The sequence below is a fragment of the Hippocampus comes genome, unplaced genomic scaffold (assembly GCF_001891065.2).
Source record: "Hippocampus comes isolate QL1 unplaced genomic scaffold, H_comes_QL1_v1.1 scaffold93, whole genome shotgun sequence".
In the NCBI taxonomy this organism is placed as follows: Eukaryota; Metazoa; Chordata; class Actinopteri; order Syngnathiformes; family Syngnathidae; genus Hippocampus; species Hippocampus comes.
Window position 1 is genome coordinate 1,262,604 of NW_017805481.1, and position 18,088 is coordinate 1,280,691.

At 42.0% G+C, this 18,088-nt stretch overlaps 1 protein-coding gene and 1 long non-coding RNA gene across 3 annotated transcripts in view; both read left to right on the forward strand.

Annotated features, from left to right (window-relative positions):
* Positions 1-919: 919 nt before the first annotated feature.
* The window catches only part of LOC109519372 (uncharacterized), a 37,442-nt gene continuing 20,273 nt past the window's right edge, over positions 920-18,088 (forward strand). For both annotated transcript variants that reach the window (XR_002168939.1, XR_002168940.1), the window contains exon 1: positions 920-1,415. This is a non-coding gene — a long non-coding RNA (uncharacterized LOC109519372). The remainder of the gene's footprint in view (positions 1,416-18,088) is intronic.
* LOC109519371 (suppressor of cytokine signaling 3) lies at positions 15,179-17,949 on the forward strand. The gene is made up of 2 exons (XM_019875856.1): positions 15,179-15,376; positions 16,677-17,949. Exon 2 carries the CDS (start codon positions 16,783-16,785, stop codon positions 17,395-17,397), a length of 615 nt encoding a protein of 204 aa, XP_019731415.1. The 5' UTR covers positions 15,179-15,376; positions 16,677-16,782; the 3' UTR covers positions 17,398-17,949.

Consider the following 18,088-nt stretch of genomic DNA (forward strand, 5'->3'; position numbering starts at 1 on the left):
CTTGGAGCCGGCTCTTTGAAGTGAACGACATGAGCCGGCTCCTAAGAGGGAGCCGCTTTAATGGGAGCCGACTTTTTTTTTCCTCCTGTTTTTTCCCCCCTTTCGGTTAAAGCTGCACGTGATTGGTCAAGATCCGTGGGAGAAGAGGGAGGAGAGGGTTACACACGCACGCACACACACACACGCACACACACACACACACACACACACACACGCGCACACGCAGACAGACACGCGCGCGCTTCAGTGAAGAGAAGGGGGAGGAGTCAGAGACACAGCAGCACACTGTGAGCAGCACACGAACAGGAGAGACAGGGAGACGAGAGAGAGCTCGATAGCGCTACAGTACAGAGAAAAAAACTACACGGTGGAAAGTGGAAAGGTGAGAAAATGGATAGGCAACGCAGTGAAATTTGGACTGATTTCAACTTAATTGATAGTTCAAAGGCAGCGTGTAGACTGTGCAAGGTTAAAATATCCAAGATCAAATTTTAATTTATAATTTGTTGTTTGGTAATCAAAGCTTACTTATGTTGTTTTACTGTAAATATTTAAACACTTATAAATATGCACAATCAGAGATTGGAACTTTTTGTTGACCTTGTTTTGAGATGGGTCTTTGTTTTTGTACTTTGTAATTTATTTTTTTGTAGCACTCCATGTTGTACGCCATGTTGAGTATGTTCAGAAGAATATAAAGCCATATAAATAATAAATATTTGATATACTGTGTATTTTTTACATTCGTAATTCATTTTACACATAATTTTTCATTATTTATGGGAGTAAATTAATTTAAGCAACAAAAAAACTGAGGAGCCATTTGGGAGCCGAAAGAGCCGGCTCTTTTTAGGGAGCCGAGCCAAAAGAACCGGCTCCCTAAAAGGAGCCGGAATTCCCATCACTACTGACATAATAAAGAATTTCTGCCAAGAGATCTCAAGGTTATCATTTGTGGTTGGCGATACAAAACAGGGCTGGGACTTGTGTATTATAATTGTTGTTATTATCAGAATGTAGAAACCTGGCGAACTGAAACCAGGTCTACAATTACCGATCAGGCAGCAGTCCTTGCGGTATGACAGTATGCCCTACTGTTGTGGGCCCGATGCCAAATCGAAACCCACTTAGCACGTTCATGCCTGCCTCGTAACGTGCGTGGAAGCTTCCCCAGGTGGAAACCCAAGTGGGCGAGCAGCGGGATCCTCGCGCCCCCACTCTTTTTTTTTTTGTACGTGTGTTTAAGTGGATACACATGAGACGCTTCCAATTAGGCCCAGACTGTTTCCCAGAAGCGTCCCCCCACCCCACCCCGCCTTTCTCCTGCTCCTGGCCCGGGCACGGCGACGAGGGAACCGAGTGCCGTCCCTACCTCGCGTGAAAACGATTCGTCTCGTAAAATCAGTGTGACACGGGTAAGTGAGGGCGCACTGCGCAGCAACACAAACATCCACAACCAAATGTTGACCAGTTTCCATTTTTTTCTGACGTGCTAATTCAAAATGTTAGCATCGTGCCCAAAGCGGGGCCGATAAACCTGCTAAGTGGTATCGCCATCCGCGATAACGTTTTCATGTTATTATTTTCGTTAGATTTTTTTTTTATTTAACTATTCTCTTCAACAAGTTAGAAGACTGCATGAGCACTAAACATGAAAAAAACAACACATAAGAAGCTTCCTTGATATCCCGAGATGCATTTCGTTTGGTCTTCGAGTTTGGTCGCTTCTTACAAAATTTCAACGCCCGCCGTTTTTTTTTGTTTGTCATAAAACAGTTAGAAAACACACATACACGGAATAATTGTAAATGCTTCATAATTGCTAAATAAAAAGGATGCGGTGTATGTGCTCTTGTATTGAACATTCGTGGCTTTCATTTTCGTTTTTGTAGTTTTTGTTAGCTGTCCCGTCATGCATTTCGTTGTATCCCCTTTAACACGAAAGTGGCCTTTTCCCTTAAATTAGCTAATTCCTACTTGGCAACACGGAGAGGAAAAAAAATGTTCAGAACTTTCAAAATACCTCGAAAATTATTTAAATGAAACAAGTGATAGAAAATGAATGAATGCATATTGATATTTTTGTCTTGTTTTGTTCATATTCAGAGTTACACCCAAAACTTATGAATACATAAAACTCTCTTTCTTAGAATATCTTTATGAAGGCCATGTATTTATTTATTACTATGATCTTGTGATTGGATGTCATGATAGTGTGGTTTGGCAGGTTTGCCTAATGAAGTCTGGCGAGTGTATGGAACGTAAGTAGTCAGTCTTGAAGCTTCTCAGTCCAAAATACAACTGTGCCACATATTTTGTCGGAGATGCACTGTAGCTGCAAGCAGTATGTGTTTTTACAGCGGAACAGTAAATCAGTGGTGAAACATTGGAGAGGGACAGTAAATGATTCCAGAGGGAATCGTTTCTCAGAAAGAGGATTAGAACGCGGCCACAACAAGACGAGCCCTCCTTTTCCTTCCTATAGATTGTTGTCTTTCATGTAATGGGCAAGACTACACAGTGCAGCTTTGTCTTTTCAACCTTAAACTGAAGTTCCACTTCTAAAAGGGAAGTAGATTGCAATCTGTTCGGTCACGCTGGTTTGACTCCAAGTTTTTTCTTGTTTCTAAACACTTCTTGCCCAAAAGAAATGTGAAGTGAATATTTCCAGGCAATCATGAAAACTGCTGATGAAGTAGAAGTAAACTTCTCTTCTCGTCTCATACAAATGCACGTGTTACTTTGTTTTGGGAAAATGCTGACTTTTTCTCGTGATTTAAGTGTAATTTCATACAAGACTTTTAAAAAAAAAAAAACGTTTTTTTTTCTTTGCTATTGATGCGTAAAATCACAACATTGCTACAGTGTTCTGATAATAATTGAAAAATAATTACAAATATTGGACTTTTTTGTAATGTGTCAAATTAAATTCACACTTGTATGACAGCTTTCTTTTAATTTCATTTACAATTTTATTTTTGTCTTTCATGTATTCATGCATGTATTCATGTATGTAAATAGTATTAAAAAAAATCTTAGACATGTTGCGCTAAGTTCCATTTCAGGTCTGTAGTTATCTTGTCACACTCGTAATGGTATCCATTTGGGTTTCCCAAATGTTGCCTCGGGAGGGAAAAAATAAGTTTTCCTGGAACTTGTGCATGTAATTGTTTTGTTTTATTTTGCATCTTATCAGCAGACAAGAATGGGAACAGGCGTGATTTATGACTTGTAAGTGTGAATATGTGTAGACAATAAAAGGTTTCTGTCAATGATTTGACACGTTAGCAGAAGTCAACGTAATGTGACCGCCCAGTTGGCCGGCATTCATTATTACATTTACTGGAAGGGATGGACTTTGTTTTTTTGGGGGCAAGAAAGAAAATGTGGCATCTTGTGGCCGTTGTGTGTGCGTGTGTGTGCGCGTGTGTGTGTGTGTGTGTGTGTGTGTGTGTGTGTGTGTGTGTGGCTTTCATTTTGGGAATTCTAGTCGCATGTGTGTTTTCATGTGGTGCCAGTGTTATCTCCTGTGGGAGTTTAACAAGTGACCTCACGTCTCATTACGTTATCTCTCCCCCACCAAAGCTCGCCCCGCATGTCTATAAATGCCGCATTTCGCATTTGACGGCAGATGTTTTCTGGAATGGTGCAAGGTGGTTTGTTTACACACTGTTCGGGACGCACTGTACTGGTTCTTCTAGGATATCTGGCTGGGAAGTGGGACAGTGAAGGGAGGGAGAAAAACAATAATAATAGAAAAAAAAAAGGAGGTGGTGGTTTTGGAGCTGCTCCAGAAGAATTTCCTGCCTTTGGGGAGCGCCCATTTTGAAGGGAACAAAAGGAAATGGCTTCAATGGAGGTCCGTTCTAGTGGTAGTGTGTCATTTTGATTACCATTTTGTCTGATTTTCAAGTAAGACAAAGAGAGGTGACGTAGGCCTTCTCAGTTCATGACCCTGCGACGTGAATTTAGAGACTTTTCCCTGTCAGGGGTTGCCACTGCGACTCACTATACAAACACGTGCAAAGACAGAAAGATGGACTAACTTATGGCAATATATTGATAAACTGTTTTTCACCATTTCAATTACAAAAAAAAAAAAAAAGTTTAAAACGCTACATTTAAAAAAAAAAAAAAATTCAGATCTGCCATGATTTGTGATCACTGTTCTTGTCAGTGGTGTGCCAGATTGCGAAGGCATATTTATTTTTACTTTACGCATGCTCTCAGGTTAAGAGACCATCTCTGAACGGAGGAGGAGGAGGAGACGGCGGCAGGCAGACAGGCAAAAATACAGTATGTGACTGCTTCCAAAAAAAAAACAACAACGTAGCTTCTAAAAAAGTCACCAACAAATTACACAGACACATTTGGCCTCTCGCACCATTTTTTTTTTTTTACAATGACTCAAATATTATCGAGTGATTCCATCCAAACGAGTTGTTGGCTGGCAGCTGTCCTCATTCCAAGGTGTCTTAACAGCCGTTGTTCTGCATCCCAAATGAATGGTGCCATTCGTGGTTCTTTTAATATTATCTCTTTGTTTTTTTTTTTCTGAAATGACTTATTTGCGGCCTCATTTTCTTTTCGCTTTTATTTTTTTTTTTAAATCCAACAAAATATGGAGTATATTTGATGGTCTACTTTAAAGCATAGTCTAAAGATTGGATGACAAGAGGCCTGCAGGCATTTTTCCCCCGAACATAAGTCAGATGTTCGGAACTCTTCTACATCACCCTTCGCATTAAATTGTCCCTGGAAGGAGGTCAGGTGGACGTGAGTGTGTGTGTGCGCCCGCGCGCGTTTGAGTGTGCATAAATGGAGAACTATGCTGTCATTTATGAAGTCATACTCCCTAATTAAAGTAGGGGAAGTGTGTCATGCCGTATGATCTATTCTTCTTGGACACTTTGGCGCCAGACGGGACTGTAAATGTTGAAATCTCGCGCGAGCTAAAATGTCTGTAAAATTGTGTGATGAACATTTGCGGCTTACTTGTTTTATGGCTTTTTTTTTTCCCCCTCCTGCAATAGTTTTTGGTGTCATAGGTCGTGTCATAGGCCCACCTGCATCCCAAACAAAGGCTCCATTGAAGCGTGAAGAATGGGGCTCGTAGCAAACCGCTTGCGCTCCCCTCGTGTGATCTCATTGTATGTTTGAATCCGTTCTATGTGCTGAGTCACATGGAAATCGCTTCCTGATGGCATCAAAGAAACGGGAGAGGAGAAAGGCATGTGGCGTCCTGAACCATCTGCCTCTGAGTCATTGAGTGCGCAGGTAAAAGGAGGAAAGCTCGCTCAAAAGAGAGACCGTTCGGCTAAAATAAAACGCTGGACCAATCGTGATGAATAAATACGCCTTATTAAGTAAACACAATAATTTTAAAGTTATCATGCTACGTACGGCGCTAGCATCATTGCTACTTGCAAATGTGACCGATCAAAAGATGACATGATTGATTGCTACTTGTATCCGGTGGCTGCCGGCTAGTTATTAGCGACTAAACTGCTCATCGGGTTTCTTGTATGACCTTGTTTTTGACGCCATACCGCGCGCAACGGCTTCCTCCTCCACGTCGCTGTGGACATACCGCCACGGGCGGAACTCCTCTCTGGCTGCCCAACAACTGTGCGTTTAGCTGTTCATTTGGCCAATTTGTTTACTATTAGTTTCTTTGTATTGCTTGGGGGGGGGGGACTCCGGTTGGCGAGAGTCACGCACATTTCTGCCACGTCTGATGGAGTAAATTTGATCGCAGGTTTGTCTTTGTCCCGAATAGATCGAGGCCCGGTACCGGTCCGCAGACCATCCAACCATCGCTCTGCCCATGCACTCAACTCATCCAACTGTCATCCTCTCGTCGCCCCTCATCCATCTTTTTTTATCTGTTCATCACTCTCTGCATCCGTCAATCCATTTGTCCATCTTTTTTTATTTTCATCCATCCATCCATCCATGCAGGTGCGTCTACGTGCCATGTTAACCTTGACACAGGCGCGCACAGACAGACACACACTATGTCTATTTGGAAATTTCTCACCGCACTTACTGGTACCGCGCAGCATCGGATTACCGCCTGTGTTTGTGTAGCATCATTATGCGGGTAACCATTCTAACAACCTGTTTTGCATATGAATAATGTGTGTGTGTGTGTGTGTGTGTGTGTGTGTGTGTGTGTGTGTGTGTGTGTGTGTGTGTGTGTGTGTGTATAAAAACCACAACCGTCCGTCTCAGCTATCAGCGCGGTTGCGTCCGAGCTTCTATTCCAGCGTAGACACATTCATTAGCCTTCTTCCCAATGACATCAGCCTGCTATTTCCAGGCCCGCTACTGAGAATCTAAGTCCATTCTGAACCATCCCCATTATGTCATCGCCTTCTCCGTCTCCCGCCACCCGATACTGATAAACGGATGGCGGCGGTGGTGCCAGGCAGCCCGGGTTGGATCAATCCTAATACCGCCATGAATAACAATGGTGCATTCTCAGCATGCACGATTTGCCAGATAGGCATTTTTCACTGTCTGTGTGTGTGTGTGTGTGTGTTTGTGTGGGGCCATGGCCTCATATTCTTATCGGTGCAAACACATGCCATTTGTTTTTCTAAATATGATAAAAGTAAACTTATAAATAGTATTGTGACCGCTAGAAAAAAAAAGGTATGACTAAATAAGAAATTGGACTTACAAGAAAAGGCTCACGTTATTGCAGGAATAAAAGTGATGTAGGACGCGGTCCAAAACTATTTCTCAATCTGCCAAAATTCTATGATTGTGATGAAATTTTAATGCGGCGTTTTGCTTTTTTTTTTTGTTTTGTTCAGTTTTTTGTTGTTGTTTGTTTTGAGATCCACTCCAGCTCAAGCAAGTGGAAAAAAGTGGCGTAATTAAGGTACTGTGATGTCCTCACGTGTGAGTAAGAGGGGGTGGCACAGTCGCTGGTGCACCTCCAGTCATTTAATCGAACAAAGGGTCAAACCCAAATCTAAAAATGATCGTACCTGCAAGGAACCGCCATCGACCACAGCTCACACTCAGATGCTCACACGCTGACGAACCGGCCGACTCCAGCTCCTGTTTGACACTCACTTGTTCACGCCCCTTAAAGGCACACATCCAACACATGAATACTACACGATGTCACGTAATTACACTTCACGAATTCGAATTTTGAATTGGCTTTGCTGATTAATTGAGTTAAAAGCTGTTGTCATTTCACAATATCACATTTTTTTCGCTACTCCCCTGATATATCTCTTATGTATGTTTGTATATAATTTCTCTGAAGGAAATACCACATTTGCAGCCTGGACGGAGGATGTATCAAATCATCTTTTATTGCAAAGATTCACCACCCTTTGTGGTAAATGCTTTCGAAACACTTCCAGGGAATCTCTCGCCTCCTTGAGTGAGTGTCATGGAGGCTCACATTAAGAAGTTGGGCCACACTTGTTAGGAAAGCTTGGATATGGCGTCAGTGAGGAAAACGGGAACAGTCCAGAATGTTGTGAAGCAAGCAGGATGGCTTTTTTTTTTTTTTTCTTTCAAAGGGATATTGCGCAAATCTTTCCCACCAGCAGTGTTGTGCAGCATAAAACACAACAACAAAAAGGCCCGAGTGTTGCAACTGAGCATTGTGAGGCTTCAAATGATTTTTCCTCCGCAAAGTGACTACATGACAAGGCGTGCGCGTCACACCAAGGCAAAGTGGATTGATTAATCACGGTAATCTATTCTTAATGTCACCACGCATCTTTCCCGTAACGCTTTGGGACATATAACAAGTCACGATGAAAAGTTTTTATTCCTTTTATGCAATTTTTTTTTTTTTTTGCACACAGCGTCAGTGCAGTGTGTCATCATTTTATTTCATTCCTGTAAAAGAAACAAACAAACAAAGCAACCTTTGACCTGTCATGTGTGTCGCATGTCAGCAATGAGCTCACTGGCTCGAAATCCATTTGCGAGCAGACGTTCCGGCAAAGCCTCAGACGCCAGGAATAAAGCAAATTAAGCGCTTCTGCAAAATGCCCTTTTGCAAAAAAGAAAAAAAAAACAACCCATAACATTTATTTACACACGTGTTCAGCCTTCTTTTATCATATCTAAGAAGGCCTCCTCTTCGTTGATTTGCACAACAGACACAAGAAAATTAGTCAATAAAGTCCAAAACACTTTTAAATTAAAAACAGAATAAACCCACCTGCCACAGTTTTTTAATGTTTATTTTATTAAATAATGATCATTAAAAATATCATGCCCCTTTTTTATTATTTTCTTTTATTATAAAATAGTCTTCTTTTCCTTTTGAAATAAAAGTAGAACACACCATTGTATTTAGATAAGTATTTTTATTTAAATGAATTGAAGTCACATAAAGTCATCCAGCCACAAGAGAAAAATAAAATGTAGCATAAATAAAATAAAGCGACACATACCAATTTTTTTTTCAATGGAAATTAAATATAGATTTTAGTTACATTTTAACCATTTCTTGACAAACAAGAGAAGAACGCAAATAAAAGTCAGTACGGCTAAATAACAATAAACCCACCTTTCCACAAACAAGGGAACACCCAAACCCAAATGTTGCCCTATTTTTCATAACATACAAAGAAGAAAACTATAAAGTGGAAGAAAAGAGCATAATCGTGCTCAAGAATAGTCATACATTGCCAAGAAAAGAAGTCATCGCGTTGCGGGAATCCAGAATGTTTTTTATTTTTTATTTTTATACTTCCATATTGAGTAGACGTGAAAAAAAATGTTTTTGCATCATTTGGCACGTTTCTCATCGAATTACAACTTGACTCTCGCAATAGTGCAGCTGTTTGACGTAACGTGGCTAAATTCTCTCTTTCCACATTTGAACCTTGTTGCAATACATTTGGTTGCTGCCCAGTAAATATCGCAAATGTGGGGGTGGGGGGGTAAGAATTGGATTTACGCACACTCCCATATTGTTTTGATTTTTTTTTTTCCTTTGGCAACAAATGTTTTTGACATTTCATTGTTGTAGGTATGGATAAACAAAAGAAGTTGAAATACGCACTATACACCTTCTATGACAGTAAATGACGTTCATCAGTCTTGTATGTGTTCCGCCATTAGGATTAGAATGTACGTGTATGTAATTTACCTGTCCGTTCAGGTTTTGTTTGTCTTCTATGTTTAATTTGTTTTTGTTTCACTTTGTTTGGTGTAATGACCTAGCATTTATTTCCATTGTGTTACGAAACGACTTCCCAAATGAGTGAGTTGCGAGTGCGCCCTTGAACGTTCTGCTTTCAGCAAAGTGAAGTTGGGGAGGTATGGATAAACAAAAGAAGTTGAAATACGCACTAAACACCTTCTATGGCAGTAAATGACGTTCATCAGTCTTGTATGTGTTCCCCCATTAGGATTAGAATGTACGTGTATGTAATATACCTGTCCGTTCAGGCTTTGTTTGTCTTCTGTGTTTAATTTGTTTTTGTTTCACTTTGTTTGGTGTAATGACCTAGCATTTATTTCCATTGTGTTACGAAACGACTTACTTAGTGAGTTGCGAGTGCGCCCTTGAACGTTCTGCTTTCAGCAAAGTGAAGTTGGGGTTTGATTATTGGTTTGGAAATAACTCATCTGTTTACTCGTGACTGGAAAAACTTGACATCCAAGAGTCATGCGTGAAAGGCATCGCTGACTCTGTCGCAAGTGAACTATAATGGACAAAACATTTTTTTTTTTTCGATTTCCGACAGTTTTCTTGGCAATCTACAGCTCTGTACTCCATGCTATTACAATTTTTTTTTCTGAAAATTGTGGTTAATAGTAAGCATAATAATGGTAATTACATAATGACCGTGAGCGGAATAGCGGGGAGTACTTATCCGGTTCTACAGCTACCAACCTGATCTTGATGTTATTTGTTTGTACCAATGGGGACTTGCTATTGTGTGCACTACGTGTAATATGCGGGAATGTGACGGGCGTCAATGGTATGAGGTATTGTGCTTTTTCCCAGAAGACACTTCTTGACAGTAATGCTACTCGCCACTGGCTTAAGTAGCCCTCATGGAATACGCAGGCGGCCATGTGAAGCTCTCAATGTACCCTGTAGGCCTGACCTGTCCTAGCTTGCCTTATGTGATGACAGGGCTTTTTTTTTTTTTTTTAAACGTTACACTTACCTAATTGACCTCTGTTTTGCGCAACATATTGTGTTGTCAAAGCAACATACCATCTTTCTCTATATTCTTTTGTTTCTTGAGAAAGAATTTAAAACATTTGAAAAAAAAAATGCTAGCTAGTCAGCAGACATTGTCTGTGTAGCCATCTTGTTAGCTTGATCATGCGAAAGTTAGCCGAGGCATTTTGCATGTGGAAAAATAGTTCCTAGCTGATTCACTCAATGATTTTTAGGACTTGCTTGAGACTTGAAAGTTAGGCCATGATATTTACTTGTGACTTGCAACTCTGTATCGTCGAATATTATTGTAATACCCTACTTGTCACTGATGAGAAAAAATCCAGGAGATAAGCGTATATGCAGGACTGCATTTGTTCTCGTTCCCTGAAGGCGACACGTTTCAAAAGACTGTGAAAACAAAATGTTCTACAGAGAATTCCTGGAATCCTGCGACACGCGTGCCTATACACACACACACACACACGCACACAGGTGTCAATACACAGCATGTGCTGTTGGCCCGTCAGAGTAAGGAATGCGCTGTAGGGGAAGGGGGGAAAAAAGGAAAAAATAAAGCAAGAACATGCTTCGGGGCTTTACGCTTCCCATCATCGACAGTAAGAGAGGTTAGTGAGCAGGAAATGATTATCAGTAATCACGTAGTGGTGGAGCTAGTTGCCCAAGCAGCGGTGCATGAAAGAGGAAGCAAACAGGTAGGTACAGGAAGTGAATGCACATCTCCATCTAATATGACGGGAAGCCACCAGGAAGGATGATGAGTGTGTTTTGATGCCAGGAAACGGCCACCTGCATGCGTGGCACGTTACAGTTACTGCACGCTTATTCTATTATCAAAAAAAAAAAAAAAAACACCCTGCAAAAATTTTCTCATTCCTTAATTTTATTTATATAGTTTATTTTAATTTTAAAAAAGTATCCAGCTGTCTCCAAACATTGCCCCTCCTCCCTATCATATGGCTAACAACCAAGCAATTAAAACTTCCTTGGCAGAGGAAACAACCTCTCTCTGACTGTAGCAGCACTCTGACACTCTGCCTGCATGACAAATATTTAGTATGAAAACATTTTTTTCGCTCATCATTCCAGAGGGAAGACTTCCTGCAAACTTCCCGTGTGTGCCCAGCGGCTTTTTACGGGAATGTTGAGCGAGGCTACATTTCTGAGTCAGTGTGGGAAAAAGGCAGCTGCCTTTTCACATTTTTTTTTTTTTGAGGTTTAAACCAGGGAGTTATCATGCACTCGACTTGACTACATAAACATACTGACTGACTTTGCATAACAATGAGGCAGTGGACTGAAATGGGCTTGAGTTTGAATGACATGTGGGCGGCGGCGGGTCCAGAAAGATTCGAAACAAACATTTTTTGCTTGCAACTTAAAAAGGCTTATAGGTCGAATATCATTTTCAGAATTAGGCTTATAACATACGATATATCTGGTTGTTGAACCAGAGAAGAGTGGCGCTACAATGTGATCACATAAAGATCATCAAGTTATTGTGAAGCAACATGTTGCTCCAAGTAACTGCAATCAAATGTACATTATTGATCCAAAGGCGAGTCGATGTTTTGTACAATTGGGACAGCAAGTCTGGTCTTTTCCCAGTGTGCAACTTCCAAATTATTTCCACAACAGTATCTCTTTTTATCCGCTTTTCGCCCTTGAAGGAGTACACTGTACTTAAACGTCACTTTCTAGTAAGTGTGTAAATTACAGTGCGTGAGACAGGAATCCACATGTCATAAAAGCAACCATCCCGCTTTCCATGGCGGCCAGTTGACATTTTTCTTCTGTGTTTTTCCCCTTTCGTGGACTCCTATCAGTCTCGGTGATTGGGGGGGAGGGGAAAGTAAGAGGTCTGAAAAGGGGGTGGGAAGCGTGGACACGATGTACGTGTCTCATCATGATGACGCAACGGACTTTCTGGAAACAAGTTCCAAGGCTAGCTGCCCCTCCCCGTCGTCCCCTCTGAATCAGACAACACCTGATTCCTCTGTGGACCCAGCTGGCATTTACCAAAAGCCATCAGGCCATCAGGCCCGTGGCGTCAGGCAGCTACCCGCAAGGCGGCCCCCCCCTTGCCCCCCCCCCCCCCAGTCCGCCTCTGCTCACATCTGATAGCACGGCTCATTTCTATATGAGGGGCAAATGAGCCAGTACCCATCCAGATCCAGCAATTGTTGGTAAAGGTTATTATGATAAGGTGTGTGTGTGTGTGTGTGTGTGTGTGTGTGTGTGTGTGTGTAAAAAATCCTTTGCGTGCTTGGTGTGTCCCAGTTAAGGGATTGCATTCTACAAATTCAGCGGCCGTTTCTACTGAAACTTGCTTTGATCGCACATCCCAAATTTTTCAGAAAAATCCAGCCCCCAAGTCAGTTTGAATTAGCAACATGACCTTTAGTCTGCATTTTCATTGAGTGGAACCACGAAAAAAAATCTAAAAAAAAAAAAAGTGCCGAAAAAAACCACACCAAGTCTGACACTTGAAGTCGCCAATTCCATTAAAAATGTGGCCTGAATTGTGTGTCCCAAATGGTGGGGAAATTTCAGACCCTGAAGCCAGTTTCACTAATACGACATTTGGTGGGCCTCTCTGTCTCGTTTAGACTCAAAAATACAGAATGTCCGCAACTTCGGTTTAAAGTGGCCGCATTTATCCAAAAGTATTTCAGTTGAAAATGTATTTCCCTCGAGCTCATGAGACTTAGCAGCACGAAATCTGGTGGGTACGTCTATCATTAGTAGATCCCCACCAAAAGTGTCAAGAGCACATGTCCTCATAGGCACACGAAGTCAACCTTTTTGATTAGAGTGGCCATTTCTGCACACACACACACACACACACACACACACACACACACACACAAGAAAAAAGGTCTTGATCGCGCACCCCAAATTTGCAATCAGCAGGAGACCCCCAAAAAGTCTCAAAACACGTGCTTGTATATGCACAAGAAGCCAACCATTTTCCTTCTAAGTGGCAATTTCTACCAAAAATTATCTCAATCGCGCATCTCTATTTTGCAGGTAAATTCTGCCCTCTCCCCAGGGCCCTTTTGACTTAAACAATAAGACATTTGGTAGGTTTATCTAGCACGAATAGAGCCACAGAAAAGTCACCAAAACAATGAACTGAAAAAAGAGACACAAAGTCTGCCATTTTGATTTGATTCGGCCCTTGGAGGGTTATTCAAACGTGAACAACTCCAAGAGACAGTGAGTGATTGCTACCAAATATGAACCTTGTGTACTAGACAGATGAGTAATGTGGAATCGTTCCCCTAGTTGAAATGTCTTGATTGCGTATGGTTAGAGTGCATCATAACTCACAAAACTCGGCTCCACGAATTCAGAGATTCACCAAATTTGTTGTGTGCAGTTCCCGGAGTATGTGCTTGGTGGTCTACCTTTTTCTGTTGTGCCAATGCTCTGTCAGCAGTACTGATGACTAAAGCAGTGAGCCGGTTAAGGAAAACCATGGGACGGCACTGGAAGGTGACCTGAGGCTTTTGCTGCCGGTGTGGACTTTGGTGATCAAGCCTGAGTCAGCAAGACAAAGTCTGACATGTTTGCAGCACGAGTGCCTTCTTAATCACCAACACAAATGCCAAAGATTCCCTTTCTTTGCGTGATGCTCTGGAATCAACATTGCTCACTCCAGACATTCCAAAATCATCATCCCAATCACACCCTAGCCTATTTTTTTTAGCAGTTTTTGAATGCCGTTGCACATGCCTCTTGTATCAGTTTGGAGATTTCTGTCTGGAGCTCCACATGGGTCATTTTGACTGCAGCACTGGCGCCAGCTCAATGTGAAAGGTTGTACCATTTGAGGAAATATGTTCCTAGCCTCATGTATCTTTTATCCTGGAACTTTTGGTGGACGAATGTGTCTTGGCCGAATTTAGGGTGACGGCTAGTTATCGAGACCAAAGGAAGACTTTGCTTCGGGTCGTCGAACTTTGAAGAGACCATGGAACCTGTTGTGCTCGGTTCCATCATATTTGATGGTCAAGCCTTTTAGTTCCAGGAAGCACAAGTACCAAGAATTAAAAGTACTCGGAACCTTAGGTTGTCCTGGATAGGTATACATATAATGGTGGCATCATTTGTTTTCATAAATTTGCGATGGACTTGACATGTACAGTGATAAGAAAGAAACTGTGCTCAACTGAATATCGATGATTAAAAACAACAGCTGTAATGATTAGTGTTTATAAATTCATTTTTTATGGTGTGCTACTTTGCATGCATAATAGTTATATTGGACATTTTTAAAATAAGTTATAGACCAATTACTGAACAGTAAATGTTCTAATGTGCAATGTCACTATATTATATGCAGTGGTGAGAAGTAACTACTTTTTCAAACTGTACTTTTTTTATTACTTTTGCATGAGTACAGGAACTGAAAGTACTTCTACTTTTAGCATTTTGTGGGCGTGTTTTACAAAAATATTTGGACTTTTATTTCAAGGATAGAGTGTTCGTACTTTACGAACCCAAAAGCTTTGTGTGATGTGATTTGGCGCCCCCTTTGGCCAAGAGGCGCTCTTGCAAGCTTTTTTTTTTTTTTCACCCCTCTTACCGAGAATTACTGTGAAGCTAATTACACAACAATCCCTTTCGGCGCAGTCCAAGTCATTACCTCATAGCTTGACAATAAAGAGGAACTTCCAGTATGCAAATACTCAATTACGTACACCATGACTGGTTTTTTATTTATTTTTTATGTTTTTATTTTTTTATTGTTTGTTTGGGCGTGGTGATAAAGTATCTAAAAGATGAATAAATAGTGGATATATTGCCATTCGGGGGGGGGGGGGGTGAGTGAGAGAGAGAGAGAGAGAGAGAGAGAGAGAGAGAGAGAGAGAGAGAGAAAGAAAGAACTCGAGTTTCCTGTCAACTTGCCAGCGCCTTACTGGAAGGAGGGGGGTGGGGCCTGCTAGCCCAGCAGATGCACACTAAGCAGTAGGAGGATCTCTCTCTATAAAGGCAGTCCTGTGCGTCAGTACAGGGCGCAGACGCCTTTCACAACTGCTCCACCACACTCAACTTTGCGGCAAACTCCCCACAACTACTTTTTTGGGGGTAGGAGTTTCAATTTCAAGCTAAAGTCGGAAGCTGCCTCCACTCTCAGGAACATTTGGACCATTTGGATTTAAACTTTGAAAGGACTTTGGGCAAGAGGTGAGCATCCATCTTTGATCTTTTTCTCCAGCTCACAACTTTGAAAGCATGTGGATGTGTATATTATTGATGGTGTCATTGCATCATACTTCTGGGAAAAGTTCAGAACAAAAACAAAAAAAAAAAAACCCTTTCAATAAGTGACAGAAAAAACAATGGAGCTTTCCGGGTGTTATTGTCTGAAAAAAAAAGGCTCCAAATAACATTTGCAAGGAACTATAAGTCACAAAATTAGACAAATGGATAATTTTGTAGCCATCTGTTATTTTTTTTTCCAGAGTTGTATTTATGTCTGCCAGCGTAGGTCTTCCCCGTGCAAATTTCACAAGAAGTTTACTGGAACTGACCATGGTGCCTGAGGCAGAGTGTTGCACAAACAAAAAGTACTTACCGGACTTGCACGCGATCATAAATAGGAATGTATGATTCAAAGACGCCAAAACAAACGGGCAGCTTTCTCCAGTCGCGCTGCCTCGTGAAACACTTGTACGTTACACTGCCAGGAAAAACTCAGTCAAGTTTTTGAAAAGCTGTTTTTTTGGTTCACCTCATATGAGGCGCCTAAGCCTAGGTTTCTGTCGAGTCCAGAATTAGGGAAACAGAACTGTTACATCTTATCTCATGTATGACAAAATGACTCCAAAGTGACGTTTTGGTTCCTTTCTTGCAATTAAAAGTGGGGGTACCCGTGCGTAACATAAAATTAGGCAAATAGCGGTCTCTCATCTCTCATTTCCAGTAGTCATTTTTGAGCTCCAAAAGTAACTTTTTTTTTTTTTTTACCTTTACTAGGATCCGAAAAGCTTTTTTTTTTTTTTTTCCTTGAGTCTACCCTAGAACTAGATAAGGCAAGCATACCCTTGAATTAAGGCAACAGGAGTCGTCTTAAGCACTCTGAAGTACCCCCACAGAGCCAAGTGGTCAAGTGTGTCAAGGATACCTTCACAGCTCACCTCACTTCTCATTTTTGGACTCCTTTTACTCGCGTCAAAGTTTTAGGGCAAATTGAAGAATTTGTTTTGTATCGACCATTGTCAGGACAGAAGTTTAGTGATGTGCTTGTTGGACAAGAAGCTATTAGCTGAGAATCTTTTTGTCATGTTATGACAACCCAGTCACATGTTTTTTTCAGAAAACAGGAGATACCTTTATTCTTTAAAAATAAGATTATATTCTTGTGATGATGCGTATTTAGTATTTTGAGGTGATATGAAAAAGTTGACCATTTCTCCTGTAGAGCAAGCGAAAAGCTTTATCCAGACTTTGTGCGCTAACCCTGGTCTTCCTCTTGCCTCCTCAGGTGTCGCTTCTTCAGTACCATTCTGTCCCAGTGTCATTTTCTTCTGCGGTGCCCCCGACCCCACACACCTCCAGCACGCCCCGCACCACATAGCGGCCACAGCGCCATGGTAACTCTCAGCAAGGCCTACTCAGCCATGAGCAGCAGCCACTTGGACTCTGCCGGCATGCGGCTGCCTCAGCGCTACAAGACATTCACGTCCAAGGCTCAGTACCAGATGGTGCTGGCCACCCTGCGCAAGCTGCAGGAGAGCGGCTTCTACTGGGGCGCCATCACGGGCAAGAACGCCAATAGCCTGCTGGGCGCCGAGAAGGCCGGCACCTTCCTGGTGCGCGACAGCTCCGACAACCGCCACCTGTTCACCCTCAGCGTCAAAACAACGGCGGGCACCAAAAACCTGCGGGTCCAATGCGACGCCGCCTCCTTCTACCTGCAGACGGACCCTAAGAACATTCACGCCGTGCCCCACTTCGACTGCATCCTGAAGCTGGTGCACTACTACATGCCTCAGAGCAGAGCCAACGGACGTACCGTGGACTATATTTACTCGGGCAGCGATAAGGTGCCGCTGGAGTTGGTCAAACCGCTCGCCTGTTGCCCGTCCACCTTGCAGCACTTATGCAGGAAAACCGTTAATGGACATTTGGACATTTCCTCCACGAGGGACCAGCTTCCCCATCCTCTGAGGCAATACATGCAGGATTACGAGTCTCCCATTTAGAATAGCATTCCAAGTCTGAGGGGAGCCAGAAGGGAGGGAAGGACTGCGAGCCAGGAGTGAAGTTCCCGGCGAAGATGACGCACAGTTTCCCTCATTTAATGATGCTGCTAACAATGTGATGTGATGCCTCAATGAACGCATTTGCGTCCGTCCAGCAGCCCCGGGATGGTCCTCCCATAGTGCATTCTGGGAGTACTTTTTACAAGAGCAGTCGCACCTTTAGTCAGGGCTGAACTTTGACTCGATCCTCCATTACGGTAGATTTACAAGGTCAATTTTTTTTTGTTCGTTTTAAACTTTTCGGCACTGACAGGAACGCCACTTGCTCGCCAATGAATGTATTTAAACAAGACACAACAATTGTCTTAATTCACTGTCTTTTTTTGGGGGGGTGGGGTTGGACAACACCATGTTTACATTGAAGACAAAATCTTTTATAAAGATGTATGAAAGATGCTTAAAGGTTGACTGGTCGACAAAACAATTTGCACTTATTTATATGTGGACGAACATTTCAGTAATTTATAATAAAGAATGTTATTTTTCTACTGAGCTGCATCTCAGCGTGCTCTGTTTTCCACCCTGTTGCACGGTGATCTCTGTTGCATGGAGGCTTTAAATAGCACATTTCATTTGAGACAATTAGTCCTAGTTATTGTCTAATTAGTAGAAAATGATGGCAAAGACGTGC